Source organism: Mauremys mutica, chromosome 5 (assembly GCF_020497125.1).
Source record: "Mauremys mutica isolate MM-2020 ecotype Southern chromosome 5, ASM2049712v1, whole genome shotgun sequence".
NCBI classification, from domain to species: Eukaryota; Metazoa; Chordata; order Testudines; family Geoemydidae; genus Mauremys; species Mauremys mutica.
In genome coordinates, this window is record NC_059076.1 from 58,952,962 (window position 1) to 58,970,217 (window position 17,256).

Consider the following 17,256-nt stretch of genomic DNA (forward strand, 5'->3'; position numbering starts at 1 on the left):
CCAAAGCTTTTTGAAAACACACTGAAACACATACAGCAGCAGTTCTCAACTGGGGATCCAGGGCCCTCTGGAGGGCTGTGAGCAGGTTTCAGGGGGTTCACCAAGCAGGCATGGAGTTAGACTCAATGGAGCCCAGGGCAGAAAGCCCAAGCCTGAGCCCCGCCGTGTGGGGATGAAGCCAAAGTCTGAGCAGCTTAGCTTTACAGGGCATTCTGTGGCATAAGGCCCTGAGCAACTGTCCTGCTTGATACCCTCTAATGCTGGCCTGGCCTCTTATATGCAGAAAAACAGTTGTTGTGGTGCAGGTGAGTCCTGGAGTTTTGTAGCATGGGGTGGGAGGTGGGCTCAGAGAGAAAAAGGTAGAGAACCTCTGACGTACTGGACACAATTCTTATTAGGCAACATCCTATCTTAAGAGACCAACCTAAAGTATTCCCGAAATACTGAGAACAATTCTGATCTGTCATTAGAACACCTTATTTAATCAGTCAATTTGTCCATTTCTTGAGTGGCTGATTAAAACAGGTTTTGTTTAGAAGGAAGGTCCTGAGGGTAGATTTTACAATTTCCACAAGAAACAGAGAAGGACTAGGACCTTCTACTAACAGAGAATGAATTCTCAGCTCTCTGAGATTATACATTATATATAATTATAATTTTTATTTTTTTAAATCACCACCACATTGCTACTGTAAAACTGTTTTAACACTTCAGTTCCAAACCTCACTTATCAAAGGGTTATTATTCGCTTGTGAAAAGTGATGAAAAATCTCATAAGATAGAGTTGTTCCAAAAGTATGAAGTAGACAATGAAAAGAAAACTAGTATTTATGCATACTTATCCATACAAATTACATATTGATCCAACATATGGTCTCCTTACAATATGACCAGTAAACAATATGCACTGTCTAACCAATATATTATATATAAATAACTAAATAAGTAGCAGTTATATCCTACATGTAAATGGTAACAATAAGGGACAAACCAATAGTTAAAAATGATTCCTAAGCAATCACTCTCTGGATAACAACTTTTTTTTGACTATTCAAACTTATCTGATACACTATAGTTCCAATTACCTCAGTTAAAACACTGACTCTTGAGAATAATCATAATTTAATTGCAATAATTCTGATAATATAAATCAAGATTTCATGCTGAGAAATGATGCTTCTGGTATGGTACAAGAGTGTTGGCTCTACAGGCTATGTCTTCTGCAGTTCTGAGCATGTCTTGAAAGATGCTGAGAGTTCCTATCTCCTAATGGGTATTGACAACACTCAGCATGCTGTAGGAGGTGCTTACCACCTTTCAGGATAGGGTCCTAAATGAATGATATGGGTAAGAGAATTGTATTGGAAAGCTGAGCCGTTCAGGCACATGAACTGCATATTTGGAAATTACAGGGAGTTTTCCTGTATTTTATGAGTTGGAAGGGTGGCCTTGGTCACCAATGAGGAAGCCAGAGGGCAATAATTATTTCTTATCAGACAACTTTATACTTCCCTTAAACATAGGATGTGAAAAGAAATACACTCAATTTATAATATTGAGGTACATCCTTTTTAGGTTCTTGCTTTGGAATTTTTTTTTTTTTTAGAGACAGTTATTTAAAGACTAATAACATAAGTACTCAGGAAATTATGAAGAAACTTATCTTAGTGTGTTTTTTCTTTTTAAAAATATTCATTTTTGTGGTGGTTGAGTTGTTTGTTTTTACACAGCAAACTAAGTTTTATTAAGGGGAGATATACATGATTAATGCACTGAATAAATATAGTACAGATAGTACTATACCTAGTAAATATAGCACAGGTCTTTTTATGCTAAACAAATTAAAAGTAATAAAATAGAAAAAAGGCCATACCTGGTGCTGATATCCTTCCATGAAGAGCAGTTTCATTGGGCAGGAGATCTTTTGAGTTGGAAGTGAATGGCGATTGTCTAAATGTATCTTCAGAAAAGAAAGGGCTGAGGGGGAAAAAGATTTCTTTTAGTAAACAAAATACTGACTAGCTAAAGTAGTATGTGTGACACCTGATCCTAATACTTTTACAATTCATGTTCAAGTAAGTTTTTTTGGTATACAAGACTCCTCCTGAAACAGATGCAGTATGTGATGCTGCGTACAGTGGTCTAACTTCAGTGGCACCCCACATCAAATTTCCTATCAAAGCAAAAACTCTCTCTCTAAAATGCTTCAGGATAATTTAGTGACAACCCAACATCGAGCAATGTATCAGTAACTAAGAATTGATTTTTTTTTTTTTAAATTTGTACTCTTCTGTCCAATCTGAACTTTTTTGTGGGTGGGGAGGAAGGAGCGGGATTGTTTTGATTACATCTCTTAATAAGAGCATTTAACTATTTAAGCAGTTAAGATAATTAGGAATGGAGTTCTAAACAAGTCATGAAATACCCCGTGTGGTTCTCTTTTGATGTGGTATTCTGCAACTCAGCTAAAGTTTAGTTAGCTTTCCTTGTATACTTCCCTATCCTGGACAGTATTATAAAATAATCAAATGTAGGAGCAGGAAAAAATTGTTATAACTGATCAAAATGGTGCCTTCTCAAAGACTGCAGAATACAAACACTATTTTGAATTGACTTTGATCTGACTTTGAATGTATACTTTCTTTATTAACCGTAACAGTTAATAAGAAGTTAGGTTTGATATCGATTGTCATATGTCATAGAGCAGTTTTGTTTTGCATTCAACTAAAGACATGAACAGAAACAAGACTTGCCTACAATACAGATACCAAGAAGTACACCAAAATTAAAATATAAAAGAATAGTCTATTTGTTGGAAAGTCATTCTTTTCCCCTGGCACGTTAAATATGATTTCATCCAGAACAAAATAAAAATTACATTTAAACCTGATATCTGCTAAATTGAGAATGTATAATAGATAGGGACAACTGTATTTTAAAAGGCATCATGAGGCAGGATGGAGGAAGTGATTGTTTCCAGAATAGGATTAACCACATCTGCATTGTACCATCACAAGTAATTAGTAATTATGTACAGAACAAACCCATCATACTTTGGGGTGGGGAAGTTTGGGGATAGCTAAACATTTTCACAGAGTTGATTTGGCCAACTTAAAAAAAACCTGATTAAATAGAAATTGTAAAGAAACACATTGCTTCTGTAAACAACTGGGAACCTTTTCAGGCCAAGGAACAAAGTACTGGGTTTTATGAAGTGTTACACTGAGAGGAGTCCAGACTCAGACCATATGTGCCAGCAGTATGCCCAAGCAAGTTAATCCTGCTGGTCTGAATACAATAATTGTCAATCTGAAGACTGACACAGACATACATCTTCTGTCATAATCTTCTCCTATAGAGAGAGGACAATGTGATTTCTACTGATGTGGTCTGAGTGAGAGGCTTGCATTCACAATAACAGAGTATTTGCCATTGGGAAGCTCACTGATAATTACAGTTAAACTGATCTAGTAAACCTCTCTCTACTTTCCCCATTCACTCTCTTTACTCTCCTTATTGTACTGCATGGACATTATCCAGACAGAAGTCAAAGAAATCTAATACTTATAGTTGCCAAATTTTGTGTTGCTCCACATCACATTTAATCAGCTAATTTTTATATTTACTAAGGCTGTCAAGCGATTAAAAAATATAATTGTGATTAATTGCGCTGTTAAACAATAACTAGAATACTATTTATATAAATATTTGTGGATTTTTTCCACATTTTCAAATATATTCATTTCAATTACAACACAGAATACAAATTGTACAGTGCTCGCTTTATATTTATTTTTATTATAAATATTTGCACTGTAAAGATAAGAGAAATAGTATTTTTCAATTCACTTAATACAACTATAGTAGTGCAATCTCTTTATCATGGAAATTGAACTTACAAAAGTAGAATTATGTACAAAAATAAACTGCATTCAAATATAAAACAATGTAAAATTTTAGAGCCTACAAGTCCACTCAGTCCTACTTCCTGTTCAGCCAATTGCTCAGACAAACAAGTGTGTTTACATTTGTAGGAGATAATGCTGCCCACTTCTTCAGTGTCACCTGAAAGTGAGAACAGGAATTCTCATGGCACTGCTGTAGCCGGCATTGCAAGATATTTATGCGCCAGATGTGCTAAAGATTAATATGTCCCTTCATGCTTCAACCACCATTCCAGAGGACATGCGTCCATGCTGATGATGGGTTCTGCTCAATAACGATCCAAAGCAGTGCAGACCAACGCATGTTCACTTTCATCATCTGAGTCAGATGCCACCAGCAGAAGGTTGATTTTCTTTTTTGGTGGTTCGGGTTCTGTAGTTTCCACATCGGAGTGTTGCTCTTTTAAGACTTCTGAAAGCATGCTCCACACCCTGTCCTGATCAGATTTTGGAAGCCACTTCAGATTCTTAAACCTTGGGTTGAGTGCTGTAGCTATCTTTAGAAATCTCACATTGGTACCTTCTTTGTGTTTTGTCAAAACTGCAGTGAAAGTGTTCTTAAAATGAACAACATGTGCTGGGTCATCATCCGAGACTGCTATAACATGAAATATATGGCAGAATGCAGGTAAAACAGAACAGGAGACATACAATTCTCCATCAAAAGATTCAGTCACAAATTTAATTAATGCATTATTTTTTAACAAGCGTCATCAGCATGGAAGCATGTCCTCTGGAATGGTGGCCAAAGCATGAAGGGGCATACGAATGTTTAGCAGATCTCGCATGTAAATACCTTGCAATGCCCGCTACAAAAGTGCCATGAGAACCATCGGTTCTCACTTACAGGTGACACTGTAAATAAGAAGCAGGCAGCATTATCTCCCGTAAATGTAAACAAACTTGTTTGTCTTAGCGATTGGCCGAACAAGAAGTAGGACTGAGTGGACTTGTAGGCTCTAAAGTTTTACAGTAACTCCTCGCTTAACATCATCCTGGATAACATTATTTTGTTATGTTGTTGATCAATTAGAGAACATGCTTGTTTAAAGTTACGCAATGCTCCCATATAATGTTGTTTGGCAGCTGCTTGCTTTGTCCACTGCTTGCAGAAAGAGCAGCCCATTGGAGCTAGCCGGTGGGGGGTTTGGAACCAGGGGGGCCGGTAGGCCCCCAATCAGCTCCCCTAAGTTCCCTGTGCAGCAGCCACCCAGCAGGCTATCAATTATCAATTGACGGCAGTTCAGCTGTCCCTCCCCCCACTGCCATGTGCTGCTCCTGCCCTCTGCCTTGGAGCTGCTCCTGGGAGCCTCCTGCTTGCTGTGCGGTGGGGGAAAGAAGGGTGCTAATGTCAGGGTGTCCCCCTCTCCCCTCTTGTACCCAGGGCCGGCTTTAGGACGTGCAGGGCCCAATTTGAAAGAGCTGCCGCTGAAGACAGCGGCAGCAATTTGGCGGCTGCTCAATCGGTTGCCGCTGTTTCCAGCAGCACTTCAGCGGAGGGTCCTTCCTCAGCAGCAGTTGTCTTCCGGGGCCTTACCTTGCGGGGCCCCTCTTCGGGACACTGCGGGGCCCAATTCACGGGAATCGGGGGAATCAGCCTAAAGCTGGCCCTGCCTGTACCCCATCTCCACAGAGCAGAGGGAGGGGCACGACAGGGTTCAGGACGGACGGAGCTTGCTGGCAGCAGCTGCTGTCTCAACTTGCTGATCTACTTAAAAAGGCAATTTACTTCGAGTGGGGTCAGCGTAAAGGGGCAATGCACGTCCCCCTCTTTCACACACACTGTGTATGTCTCTGTCTCGCAAAAAAAATTTCTCTGGAACCTAACCCCCCTTATTTACATTAATTTTTATGGGGAAATTGGATTTGCTTAACATCATTTTGCTTAAACTAGCAATTTTCAGGAACATAATTACAATGTTAAAGTGAGGAGTTACTGTACATTGTTTTTGAGTGCAGTTATGCAACAAAAAAAAATCTACATTTGTAAGTTGCGCTTTCATGATAAAAACATTGCACTACAGTACTTGTATGAGGTGAACTGAAAAATACTATTTCTTTTGTTTATCATTTTTACAGTGCAAATATTTGTAATAAAAATAAATTGTACACTCTGTATTCTGTGTTGTAATTGAAATAAATATATTTGGAAATGTAGAAAAACATCCAAACATATTTAATAAATTTTAATTGGTATTCTATTGTTTAACAGTGCGATTAGAGCTGCGATTAATTGCAATTAATTTTTTTATCACAATTAATTTTTTTTAGTTAATCGCATTAGTTAATTGTGATTAATCGACAACCCTAATATTTACAAATAATTTGCATGTAACCATAAACATAAGCTTATGGTCAACACTAAGCAGTTGCTGAAGTAGGGCATGGAGCTGCACAAAACTTGACAGCTGAGGCATGTACACATGCAGCCCACTAAACAGTGTACATTACATGTTCCCCTCTGTGCCCAAGCCTTAGACAATGTGAGTCTGTTACAGCTGTCAGCCTGTCTCTTTAGCTCAACCTCAGAGCTTTTAACTCTGTAAGTCAGTGGTTCTCAAACTGTTGTACTGGTGACCCCTTTCACACAGCAAGCCTCTGAGTGTGACCCTCCCGCCAATAAATTAAAAACACTTTTTTATATATTTAACACCATTATAAATGCTGGAGGCAAAGCGGAGCTTGGGATGGAGGCTGACAGCTCGCGACCCCCTGAGGGGTCCCAACCCCCAGTTTGAGAACCCCTGCTGTAGGTCCTCTGTTAAACCTCCAGGGTGCTGGCCAAGATGGTGGCCATCACATAAGCAGAGGCACATATAGGAATCAAAGGGCTGTGAGCCTCAAATGCCCAGGATGAGCTATACTTTGTCCAGAGAAAGTAATCCACTGATCGGTAAAATATTGCGAGCTCCCCTTTTGCCTTATCCACAAAGAATGAATCAGTTATAGCTTCCAACTATAAAGACTGGCTCTTTGTTTCAAGCTCTGGAGGCCACTGGTTTAATCCCGAATGTACTGGTCAAGATGGCAGCCATCATATGTGCTGAGGATGTCTGGGGTGCTAGGCAGATGGGTGGGTGCTGGAAGTTGTCTGGAAGATGCTAGGGTGTTTAGGATGGGTGGTTGCAGGAGGCTATCTGCAGGTCTGAGGAGCAGCTAAGTGTTGGTGGGTGGAGTTTGCTTTGGCAGAGGTGGCGGTGGGGAGGCTGAGGGAAGGTGCCTGTAGATGTCTGAAAGAAACTGACCGGGACTGAGTGTGGGTGTCGGTTGTGACTGGATGGTGAGAGACGCTGGCTGAGGATGGGTGGAAGTATATGGGGATGTTACTGGAAGGGAGTAGCCAGAGACGGGGAAGCTGCGTGGTTGTGTCTGGAGGATGACGGGAGGAAAGCTGAGGAAGTTTGGAGTCTGTAATGGGCCCCTCAACTTCTGTCTCTGCCACTGCCTCCTCTGCTTGCTCTTGCTGCTGCTGCCACCATCACCACCTCTTCCTGGCTGCTCCTACCCTGCTCAGATCCAGCAGGGGGAGCAGCAAAGGAAGGCAGAGAAGCTGCCTGTTCAGCAGGCACTACAGCAGCCCATGGTGAACAGCAGCAGCAATTACAGGTCATTCCTGCAGCCCAGCTAAATGCATGACATGTGACAGGGCTGCCAAAGATGTTTCATGCAAGATGCGTAACACTGGGCAGTCCTGAGTATTAATTATAAGCTCAACTGATAAGAATCAGGAGCACTAGAACACTTTACTTGGTCATACTAGTCCTTACTTGGTGGTGACTAAATGACATTTTAAAATTTTTATTAGGTACATTACAGTAGTGCCTAAAATGTGTTAGGTGTTTGTAATGGGGTTGGAACCCACTTCTCGCGTGTGCCCCCTTCTGGTTGCGCGTGTCTGTGTTCTTTAGTTCTGGTGACCCCTTTCGGTGGTACTCAGGCTGGTCTTCAGTGACTCAGCGCTTCGGCCGAGTCACTGTCTGCATGTTAAACAGCACAAACCCCTTCCAGTGTATACGGTCCACCCACCTGTGCCTCTCTCAGTACCCCTCCCTGGGCTTTGGTCTTTAAGTAGTCCAGCCCTGGTATGCGGCTGTATCCCCAGGGCTTCCTCCCTGGAGACACTATCTTCATGCAGCCCTCCCCAGGCTCAGTCCTAGCAACCAGCCAGGAGCTCCCTCAATGCTCCCACAGTCCCTGCTAGCAAACTGTATGGGGCCCTGCTGCTCTTCCAGGCAGCTAGGCCTGTAGTCCTTTCTTCTCCTGCTCCAAGCAGCAAATAACTATAGGCAGTCCTCAACTTTACGACGTTAAACTTACAACGAACGGCACTTACGACATTTATAAATTATCATGTTTCAACTTTATGATGTCGGTTTCAACTTTACGGCGCTTGATCCGACATTGTTCCTATGGAAAATCCGAGTTACGACATTGTCAACTTAATATTCAGGAACCAATTGTGTCGTAAGTCTGAGGACTGCCTGTACTGCTGTGCAGCAACTTTCATATGGTCCTCCTGGGCCCTGATTGGCTGCTTTGCCTGCAGCCACTCTAGCCTGCTTGGAGGACCTCTCCACCGCTCCTTTCCTGGGATGGTTGTGGCAGAACCCTGAGGCCTCCAACAGGGGGCCTTTGGGCCTACTCCACCCCAACTCAGTGTTGTACATGTATTTGTGAGCTAATACACTCCAAGGCTGGCTGAAGAATGGTAAAAAGTTCCTGTCCATTAAACCCTACAAACTTATTTCCCCTCTAATTGAGCACAGGTATGAGAACATTATGGATAATGGATTCAAAGTAGATGTGAAAATGTCCAGAGAAGTGAAACTTTTTGAAGTGAGCAAATTCTCTCTAGGTACCTACACTTCACTGCATACCTTATGCAGTTTAGCTTCTAACATGAATTTGGAATTTCTAGGCTCACAGAGCAAAGTATTCATTTGACATACTGAGATCCCAGCTAGTCTTATCTTAAATATAAAGCATAATTAAAATACAAAGTCCTGAAGTTAAGCTAGGTACCAGCTCCCAGAGAATAAGGTCATTGTTAACTCAATGTGCCCTTTTGTTTACTCCTTAAATGCATACAAAGGTTTACAAAAAAGTGCTATTCATATACCCCTTTGGATATATATTGTACATAATGTATAACGTTCATTCAAACTGAATGGCAGAGTTAGAAGAGGAGGTTTGGCAATACAGTTTTTAAAAAGGTTTCCCAGCCTCCATTTACTGAAGAGATCAGGAAGCTCCTTATATTAGGGACATAAAAGTCACCATTCCTCATTTAAACATAAACGCCTTATGGGCTTGTTCTCATGCAACATACTGTACATCAGCCCTCTAAGAACATATAGGCTGGTTGAATCATATGTTAGTTGTCTTAATACTCTACCAATTTTGCCCCATTTTCCTAACCCTGACAGTTAGTCTACATCAAATATTTCATTACCTTTTACCTCTCATAATCTGAATAGACTTTTAAAATTCATACCTGAAATAAACTACAAGGGTCCATCTCAGTGGGACCAAATCACAAAATTGAACTGTTATTTGAGAAGTCTGAGTTTGTCAGGAAAATGAATCACGAGACATGGGCCAATACAAAAAAGGTGTTAAAAACTGTACTGTCAGGTAATTCCTCACTCACCAATTGTAACTGATATTCTTTTAAGTTATAATTTACTGAAATAGCATTTTGTTTTGCACTTGAAATTGATTTCCTAGATTATTTTTTCTGCAAATGTGCACATTTAGTCAGGGAAAGGAAGAATCATTTCCACAGCTAGCTCTGGTATCGAGTTTCCCTTGCCAGGGTCCCATCTTGTCTCATTTTATGGCTTCGTAATATGCACTGATTTATAGGCCTACTTTTTTAAGTCATATGTTACCCTGGGCACAGAAAACTGTCTTACATGTAGAATATGATATTACAATTGTGAAATGGTGTCATTTTAAAGTATGAACTGCAATGTAAAGTATGAACTGCAAAGTATGAACATGCAATTTATGCTGCAGCACTACATGGATGCTACTTACCTGGTTGTGGTTCTGATGGTGTTATCTTTAGTGTGATTGTGCTCTTTGCTCACCTTTTCTGCAGAAGAACAAAGATAATGTAAATTAGCACGGGTAACCCATTTTTTCAGATTTTTAATTATTTTATATGCTTGCTGCTTTATACCACAATACAGGAAAACTTTTATCCAATAATTAGAATGAGCTAAAAACATTAGAAATCATTTTTATTTTAAACTGTAACTATTCCAATATTTGTCTTGCTTCACATTTTAGCATCACTATTCACAAATCTTGCATTGGTTCAATTTATGGCAATGATAACCTTTCTGTGTTCTCCACTGCTTGCCCCCTCTGTGAGTGGGAATCTGTAAAGCAGCCAGAAGAACTATTGATGCTGCAGCCATCAGGTGCTTATTCCAATAGATGTCATGCACAGAAACCCTCCTTTACTTTATTTTCAGATCTGTATCTACCAGCAGTCAGGAATTATTTAATTAGCTTTCAAGACACAGGAGTTGAACTCTGGCTTTTCCAAAACAGTTAAAATGTTATGAAACTGCCCTGACTGACAACACGCAAAACCATATTTTAAATAGCTAAAGAATTCTTGGCCAATACTATGGGGAAGCTTTTGAATTTCAAATGTAAGGCGTAGAAGAAAGTTTCACGTTTCTATTATTTTCTATACCATACTAGACTTAACTTTGTGTAAAATCAGAAAAACGTTAGCTATCTTCTTTTGTTCTTTAAATTCCACTTTCAAATAGCACTGTGGCAGCTATATCTACTGTCTTTACCTGACAATTGGAAGAGGAGCTCTGAAGCCATCTTCACTGATATATCCTGGCTGAAGAGGTTTCTCTCCGGGAGCACTCGGCCCTCTGGTACCTTTTTTATGTGTTCAGTAATCTCTCTCCCTAATAAAGTGCTGTAACCAACAGTCTGGCTGGGTGAAATTGAGGGCTGGGACTCATGAATGTCAACTTCCATTGGTTCTTCTTTAATCTTTACCATCTGGGTTTCCTTGTAACTTTCAGCTGTAAATATGTTTTAAAATAAACAGAAACAACAAACAAAATTGTTTAATTCAATAAAAAATTGTCAAAGCAAGTAAGGAGGAATAACAAATACTAGTTTTACATATTATTAGGGTATCAGCATAAACAGGACTGAAAGCAAGTAGCAGAGTATAGTGGTACTGGCCTGGTTTAGATTTCTGGAGGGGAGAGGGGGAATTATTATCCACCACATCCATTTTGATTGAATTGGCCTCGTTAGCACTACAAAAAGTAATTTTCCCTCTGCTGATATTCAGCCCCTCTTGTCAACTGTTGGGAATGGGCTACACCCACCCTGATTGAATTGGCCTCGTTAGCACTGACCCCCCTCACACACACACACTTGGAAAGGCAACTCCCATCTTTTCATGTGCTGTATATTTATACCAGCTTACTGTATTTTCCACTCCATGCATCCGATGAAGTGGGTTATATCCCACGAAAGCTTATGCCCAAATAAATTTGTTAATCTCTAAGGTGCCACAAGGACTCCTTGTTGTTTTTACTGATACAGACTAGCACGGCTACCCCTCTGAAACCTATCCGAATCATATTCATGAGACTATTTTTCTAAACAGAAATGGGAAGATAGCCCAAAAATGTATTTTTGTTTTTAAAAAACTATAGTTATTTAATTTACTGTCTGTGGGCACAGTCATATTCTAATTGGCCAAGGTTTTTGGTTTTTTTAAATGATGTCACAGCTGTACACCAATTCCCAAAGGCACACAGCTGAAACCTCATCAGATACACAAAGTTATCCTATGCACATGTTAAGAACAAATATATTGGGAGGAACATTTTTGTGCCTCCTCTCTTTCTTAAAACACATTTTCTATAACAGGCATAGGAATTTTCTCTTAAAACACTACAAACCCATAGTACCCTTCCTGCTCAACTCTCCAAGTCCAATTTTCTCCTCTTCTGTCTTCTTCCCCAGTGCCCTAAAACTTGGCCTTCTAAATTAAGAAAATGAGGTGATAATCTAAAAACCAACTCTCAGTTCAGTTTTCTACAGTGTAGGTACACCTAGATTATTCTTGAGTGCTGTGATGCAGCTGCAGGATGAAGTGACCATATTCCCTTGAAATACTGGCTCCCCTCTACTTCAAAAGGACCTCAATTGTTCTTCTCATTGACTTACAGTATCCACCAAACCGTATCTAAAGGAACTTTTCTGATTAGTAAGTTAACCAATAAGAATGCTTTTTCTCCACAGACCTAACAACCTCCCTCCTACTTTGCTCAGAAAACTGAGAACTGAACAGAAGCAAAACAATGTTGATGCTCTTTGATGTGAGTTGCTTTTGACACAATCCACCACGAGGTGCTGCTTCACCTATATGTCCTGGCAGGAGTGGATTTAAATTGTGCTTAGCTAACTGTGCTCTTTCCTTTCTTTATGATCACCTAGAGTGATGATAGGCAGCTGTTACTCCATCCTTAGACCTCTGACATATAGTTTCACAAGCCTTAGTTCTGTCACCCTTCTTGTTTAGTATTAGAGGACATCATGAGATAAATATTAGCTATGATGACAGCAATAGATTTGATAATATGTCTCTCTACCTATTTAGATATTTATACAGTCCTCATCACCATGGTATCTGAGGACCTCACAATCATTAACGGATTTGTATCTTCACAATACCCTGGTGGAGCAGGAAAGTATTATTTCCATTTTATAGATGTGGAACTGAGGCACAGGATAGATAAGCGAATTGTCCAAGTTCACATAGGAAGTCCGTGGCTGAGCCAAGGACTGAATCCTGGTCTCAAGTGCCCTATCTACTAGGCCAGTCTTCTTTCATAAATGCAGCTCTTTTACTTAGCACAAAGTGGCCCAGATATTTTAGCATATGTAGGAAATTAGAGCCTGGATAAAGAACAGCTGGCTCAAATTGACCCCTGAACAAACAGAAGTAATACTAATTAGAAGAGAGAAACTCTTCAAGGAACTAGTAAATTCTACTTCCTTACCATCTGAAGTCTGGTAGCTAACATTTTGTAACATTTAGTCAAGCTAGATTCATGACTAACACAGGACATCCAAACAGCGGCAGTAACCAAAAATGCTGCCTTCCTTCTCTGGCTAGCATGAAGCCTTTGTCCATTCCTTTCAGATGATGGAATCTGTCTCAGCAGTCCATGCATGTGTCAGCTCCAGTCCAGAATACTATAACTCCCTATGTGGCTCTAGACAAAAATTCAATCTGCACTGGCTCTTGTTCACTCCAGATTCACTTCACAGTTTGATGCTGATCTATAAAGCCCTTAATGGGACAGGGCCACACTATTTCAGTTATTTGCATTCCAAAACTGGTCAAGGCAGCTATAATTGTCCAGCACACAGTACTGGGAGAGCCCTGGGCTTCCTACATCAGCATTCCAGCCTTTCAAAGATTCATAAAGTTTAAGGCAAAAAGGGACCATTAGCTCATCTATTCTGACTTCTTGTGTATTGCAAGCCATTAAATTTCACAGTTATCCCTAACTTGTAATTGCCTCAAAGAATGAAATCAAGTTTATTTGATGTGACCTATTTTCCATAAAACCATGTTGACTAGCATCAATTATATTACTATAACTTAATTATTTACCAATTGAACCCATTATCGCCTTTTCCATTAAATTTGCCTGTGATTGAGATCACACTAAACCAGTCTATAGTTACTTGGATCATCCCACTTGCTCTTTTTAAATATTGGAAAAACATTAGCTCTCATCCAGCCTTCTGTTAAGAATTAACAGCAGCAGCCCAGAAATCTCCTCAGCCAACTCTTTTAAGACTCCTGAGTGCAAGTTATCTGGACCTGCTGATTCAAAATGTTTATCCCTAGTAGATGTTGTTTAACATCCTCCTTAGTTACTAATGGACTGAAAAGTACTTCATCTTCCTCATGTGATAGGCGTACATCAAACTGCTTCTTTCTGAATACAAAACAGAAATATGTATTGAACACTTCCTGCCTTTTCTGCATCAACAATTTTACCATCCCCACCTAGTAATGAGCCTATACCATCGCTAGGATTTCTTTTGCCCCTATTGTACTTAAACTCCTTCTTACAGTCCTTACTGCCAGCTATGGATTTTTCCCTGTTATTAGCTTCCCTTATCAATTTTCCTCATCATGAATTCTAATTTATGCTATTTCCTATTTGTTTCCTCCTTTTTCCATTTGTTAAAATAAATATTTCTAATTGTTGCTTTCACTTTGCCACTGACCAGGGTGGGCTTTTAGCCAAAGTTGTCCTCTCCTTTTTCTTGATGGTGGAATCATGGCTTTTTGATCTAATAAACTTCTTACAGAACTTCCAATTTTTGTCCAAATTCTCCTGTCTCAATCTCAATTTTACCTCCCAATCAATTTCATTCATAATTTTCCTCAGTCTTTCCTCATTGTCTGAGTTCACCAAAGCACCATGGTGAGCTGTGTGCGCAGTGTGGTACTGATAGGCATTTGGCCTGGTCTACACTAAGGGGGGGGGGATCGAACTAGGGTACGCAAGTTCAGCTACGCGAATAGCGTAGCTGAACTCGAAGTACCCTAGTTCGACTGACTTACCCGTCCAGACGCAGCGGGGTCAAACTCCGTGGCTCCAAGGCCGTTCGCGGTGGTGGAGTTCCGGAGTCAACCGGAGCGCGCGGGGAGTTCGAACTATCGCATCTTGATTAGACGCGATAGTTCGAACTCCGAGAAGTCGAACTCACCACGTCGACCCGGACGGTGAGTATAGACCTACCCTTTGTGGGTCAGAATATTAATTGGTGTAGACAGCAGGAAATCATAGCTGCCACTAATCTGTTACCAGGGGAGGAGGAGGATACAGCCTACTAGTGAGGTTTGGAAGGGTAGGCAGTTCCTCTTTGCCAATCTTTTCTTCGAAGTGTAAGGATATTAGGGATGTTTTTAAAAATAAAAACAACCACCCTATAGCTGTTTCAACTTCAGTTCATCAACAAAAGTTCACTGGTTCAACTAACTTCACTTGGTAGTTACTCTGATTCTGCCTTCTCTGTTTCCCCTCTGTGCCAATGAAGGATGTGTTTACATAGTACCTTTCTTGATTTCCATTTTTCTCTAATCTTGGCCATCAAATCTTCAAGCTCTGTCATGCATTTTGTCCTGAATTCCTAAATATTTACAGAATATTGTAAGATAGAATAACATGGTTCAGCCATTAACAATGTCATGCAATCCCAATATAGTCCTAGTGTTTTTATGTGGCTTTAGTACAAACATTAAGTTTTCATAGATGAACCTTTTACTTGCAAGATCAAGTTGACTTGTTCACCGATTCCTTTGTATTTCCCTAGATTGTGGAACTGGAAGCGGAGACTGTTTACTTTGGGGGGGGGGTTGTTGTTAAATGGAGAAAAGAGGCTTTATTATTTGCAGCACTAATAGAAATGAAACTAGCAGTTAACAGCTATTTGGGAATGTTCCAAGAATGATTTACATGAAGTGTTTTCTTTCCTTTCTTATGACAACCTTTGTGCGTTTTTTGAAAAAAGGCCAAACTGATAAAAATTTCCACCATTCATGATCTATCTGATTTATTTCAGACTTAAGAACATTTTATACTGAGTTCTCAATGGAAAGCCAGGTAGAAACATTATAATTCAATACTATTTTTTGCTCTATCAAGCATATTTCTTCTCTTTCCTTAAAGCTTCTCTCTCCCTCTTATTATAAGCCACAGAAAATTGTATCAATGGTGAAGGGTAAAAAATAAAATATAGTGCCTTGAAAGTGAACTTGGAAGGTCTACATCATTATTAATCAAAATTTCAGGTAACTTGGAAAACAAATATGTTCCTCAGATGTGTGACATCCAGAGTTCTGGGACCAGCCTCCAAATTTAAGTGAAGAGAGATGGGCTAACCTTTGCTGCTCTGCATCTCTTTCAAAATATTCTATTTCTGTTTTCATTCCATACAGTTTAATCCCCAGTCCTGCTTACCCTTTTGATTGAGAGACACCGACATAAGCCAGGTAGAGGCAAGCATGGAATAATACAAGCGCTTTCTTTCTCTCATGATCAGGGGAGACTTCCACAGCTCAAGCTAACTTTACACATTTGAGATATTTCTCTCTTCCTTCCCTATCTTATTCTAGGCCCCCATTCCAACCTGTCAGAAAAAAAACAAAAACAAAAAAACCAAACACGAGTCATGCCTTAGCCTCTTTCCTAACAACAAAGCAAAGAAAAAGTGATACATAGCTAGACTGTAATTTTATCACAAGACCTGAGTAAGAGGAAGCACATAGTCACGTTGTCCGAGCAGACGATCAGGGACCATGTTGTCACACTGAGTCACAACATGGTCTCTGGTTCATTCTTGCCCTGGGGTTAGGTGGTGAAGCAGTATGAGTCAGTCCTACTCCTGGCACAGATTACTACTTCTTCTGCACCTGCTCAGCTTTGCTGGCCCACATGGTCGGGGAGGAAATGATGGGGGGGCTGCCTGTGGGTGGGAGGCACTTGGAGCTGGGGGTGGGGTGCTGATGGCGGGCTGCTCTCATATTACTGTGGCTCTTTGACAATGTACATTAGTAAATTCTGGCTCCTTCTCAGGCTCAGGTTGGCCACCCCTGGACTAGATGATCTAATTTTGGACTGATTTTCTGTTGCTAACTTACATGATGCCCAACTAGTTTAACAAAATAAGGGAAACTTACTGCATCTATGAAAGCACTAACATCAAACCACCAAAGAGTTGTTACTTTACACAGCAGTAAGCCTTTCAATCAGGTGACCCATAAAACCCTCATGTACAGCTATTCATATCAAGAGACGCTATTTTCCACCTCAGTCATGAAAACAGAGTACTGCATATGGTTTATTTTGGTCTGAAGTGCATTCATTATAGGTTACACTGTTACAGGCTCTTTTGTGTTCATGAACACATGAAACTGTAAAGTAGTAACGTCCAAAAAAACCAAACCAAACCATAAGGGAGATCCTAACAGTCTAATTGTAGCACAATGCACTGCCATGGTGAGAGTACATAGACCAGCATTCAGCTCCAGAGATTTATCCCAATCCCCCAGGCAGCAGGGCCTGAGAGTTGTGCAGAAATACACTCTAAAGCAATGTCCCCTCTGCTCTGTTCAGAACTAATACTGACTAACTTCAGAAAGACCATGTCCAAGTTTCTTCCATCAAAATGTTGGGCTGCCACAATGAAAAGCCATTAAGGTAGAAATAAAGTGGAAAAGAGGAAGACA

At 40.3% G+C, this 17,256-nt stretch overlaps 1 protein-coding gene across 1 annotated transcript in view; it reads right to left on the bottom strand.

Annotated features, from left to right (window-relative positions):
* The window catches only part of ZNF827 (zinc finger protein 827), a 130,760-nt gene that overhangs the window by 38,474 nt on the left and 75,030 nt on the right, over positions 1–17,256 (bottom strand). The window contains exons 7-9 of the mRNA XM_045017998.1: positions 10,763–11,002; positions 9,984–10,041; positions 1,874–1,977 (exon numbers count right to left, since the gene is read on the bottom strand). Of these exons, the coding sequence (XP_044873933.1) occupies positions 1,874–1,977; positions 9,984–10,041; positions 10,763–11,002 (402 nt within the window). The remainder of the gene's footprint in view (positions 1–1,873; positions 1,978–9,983; positions 10,042–10,762; positions 11,003–17,256) is intronic.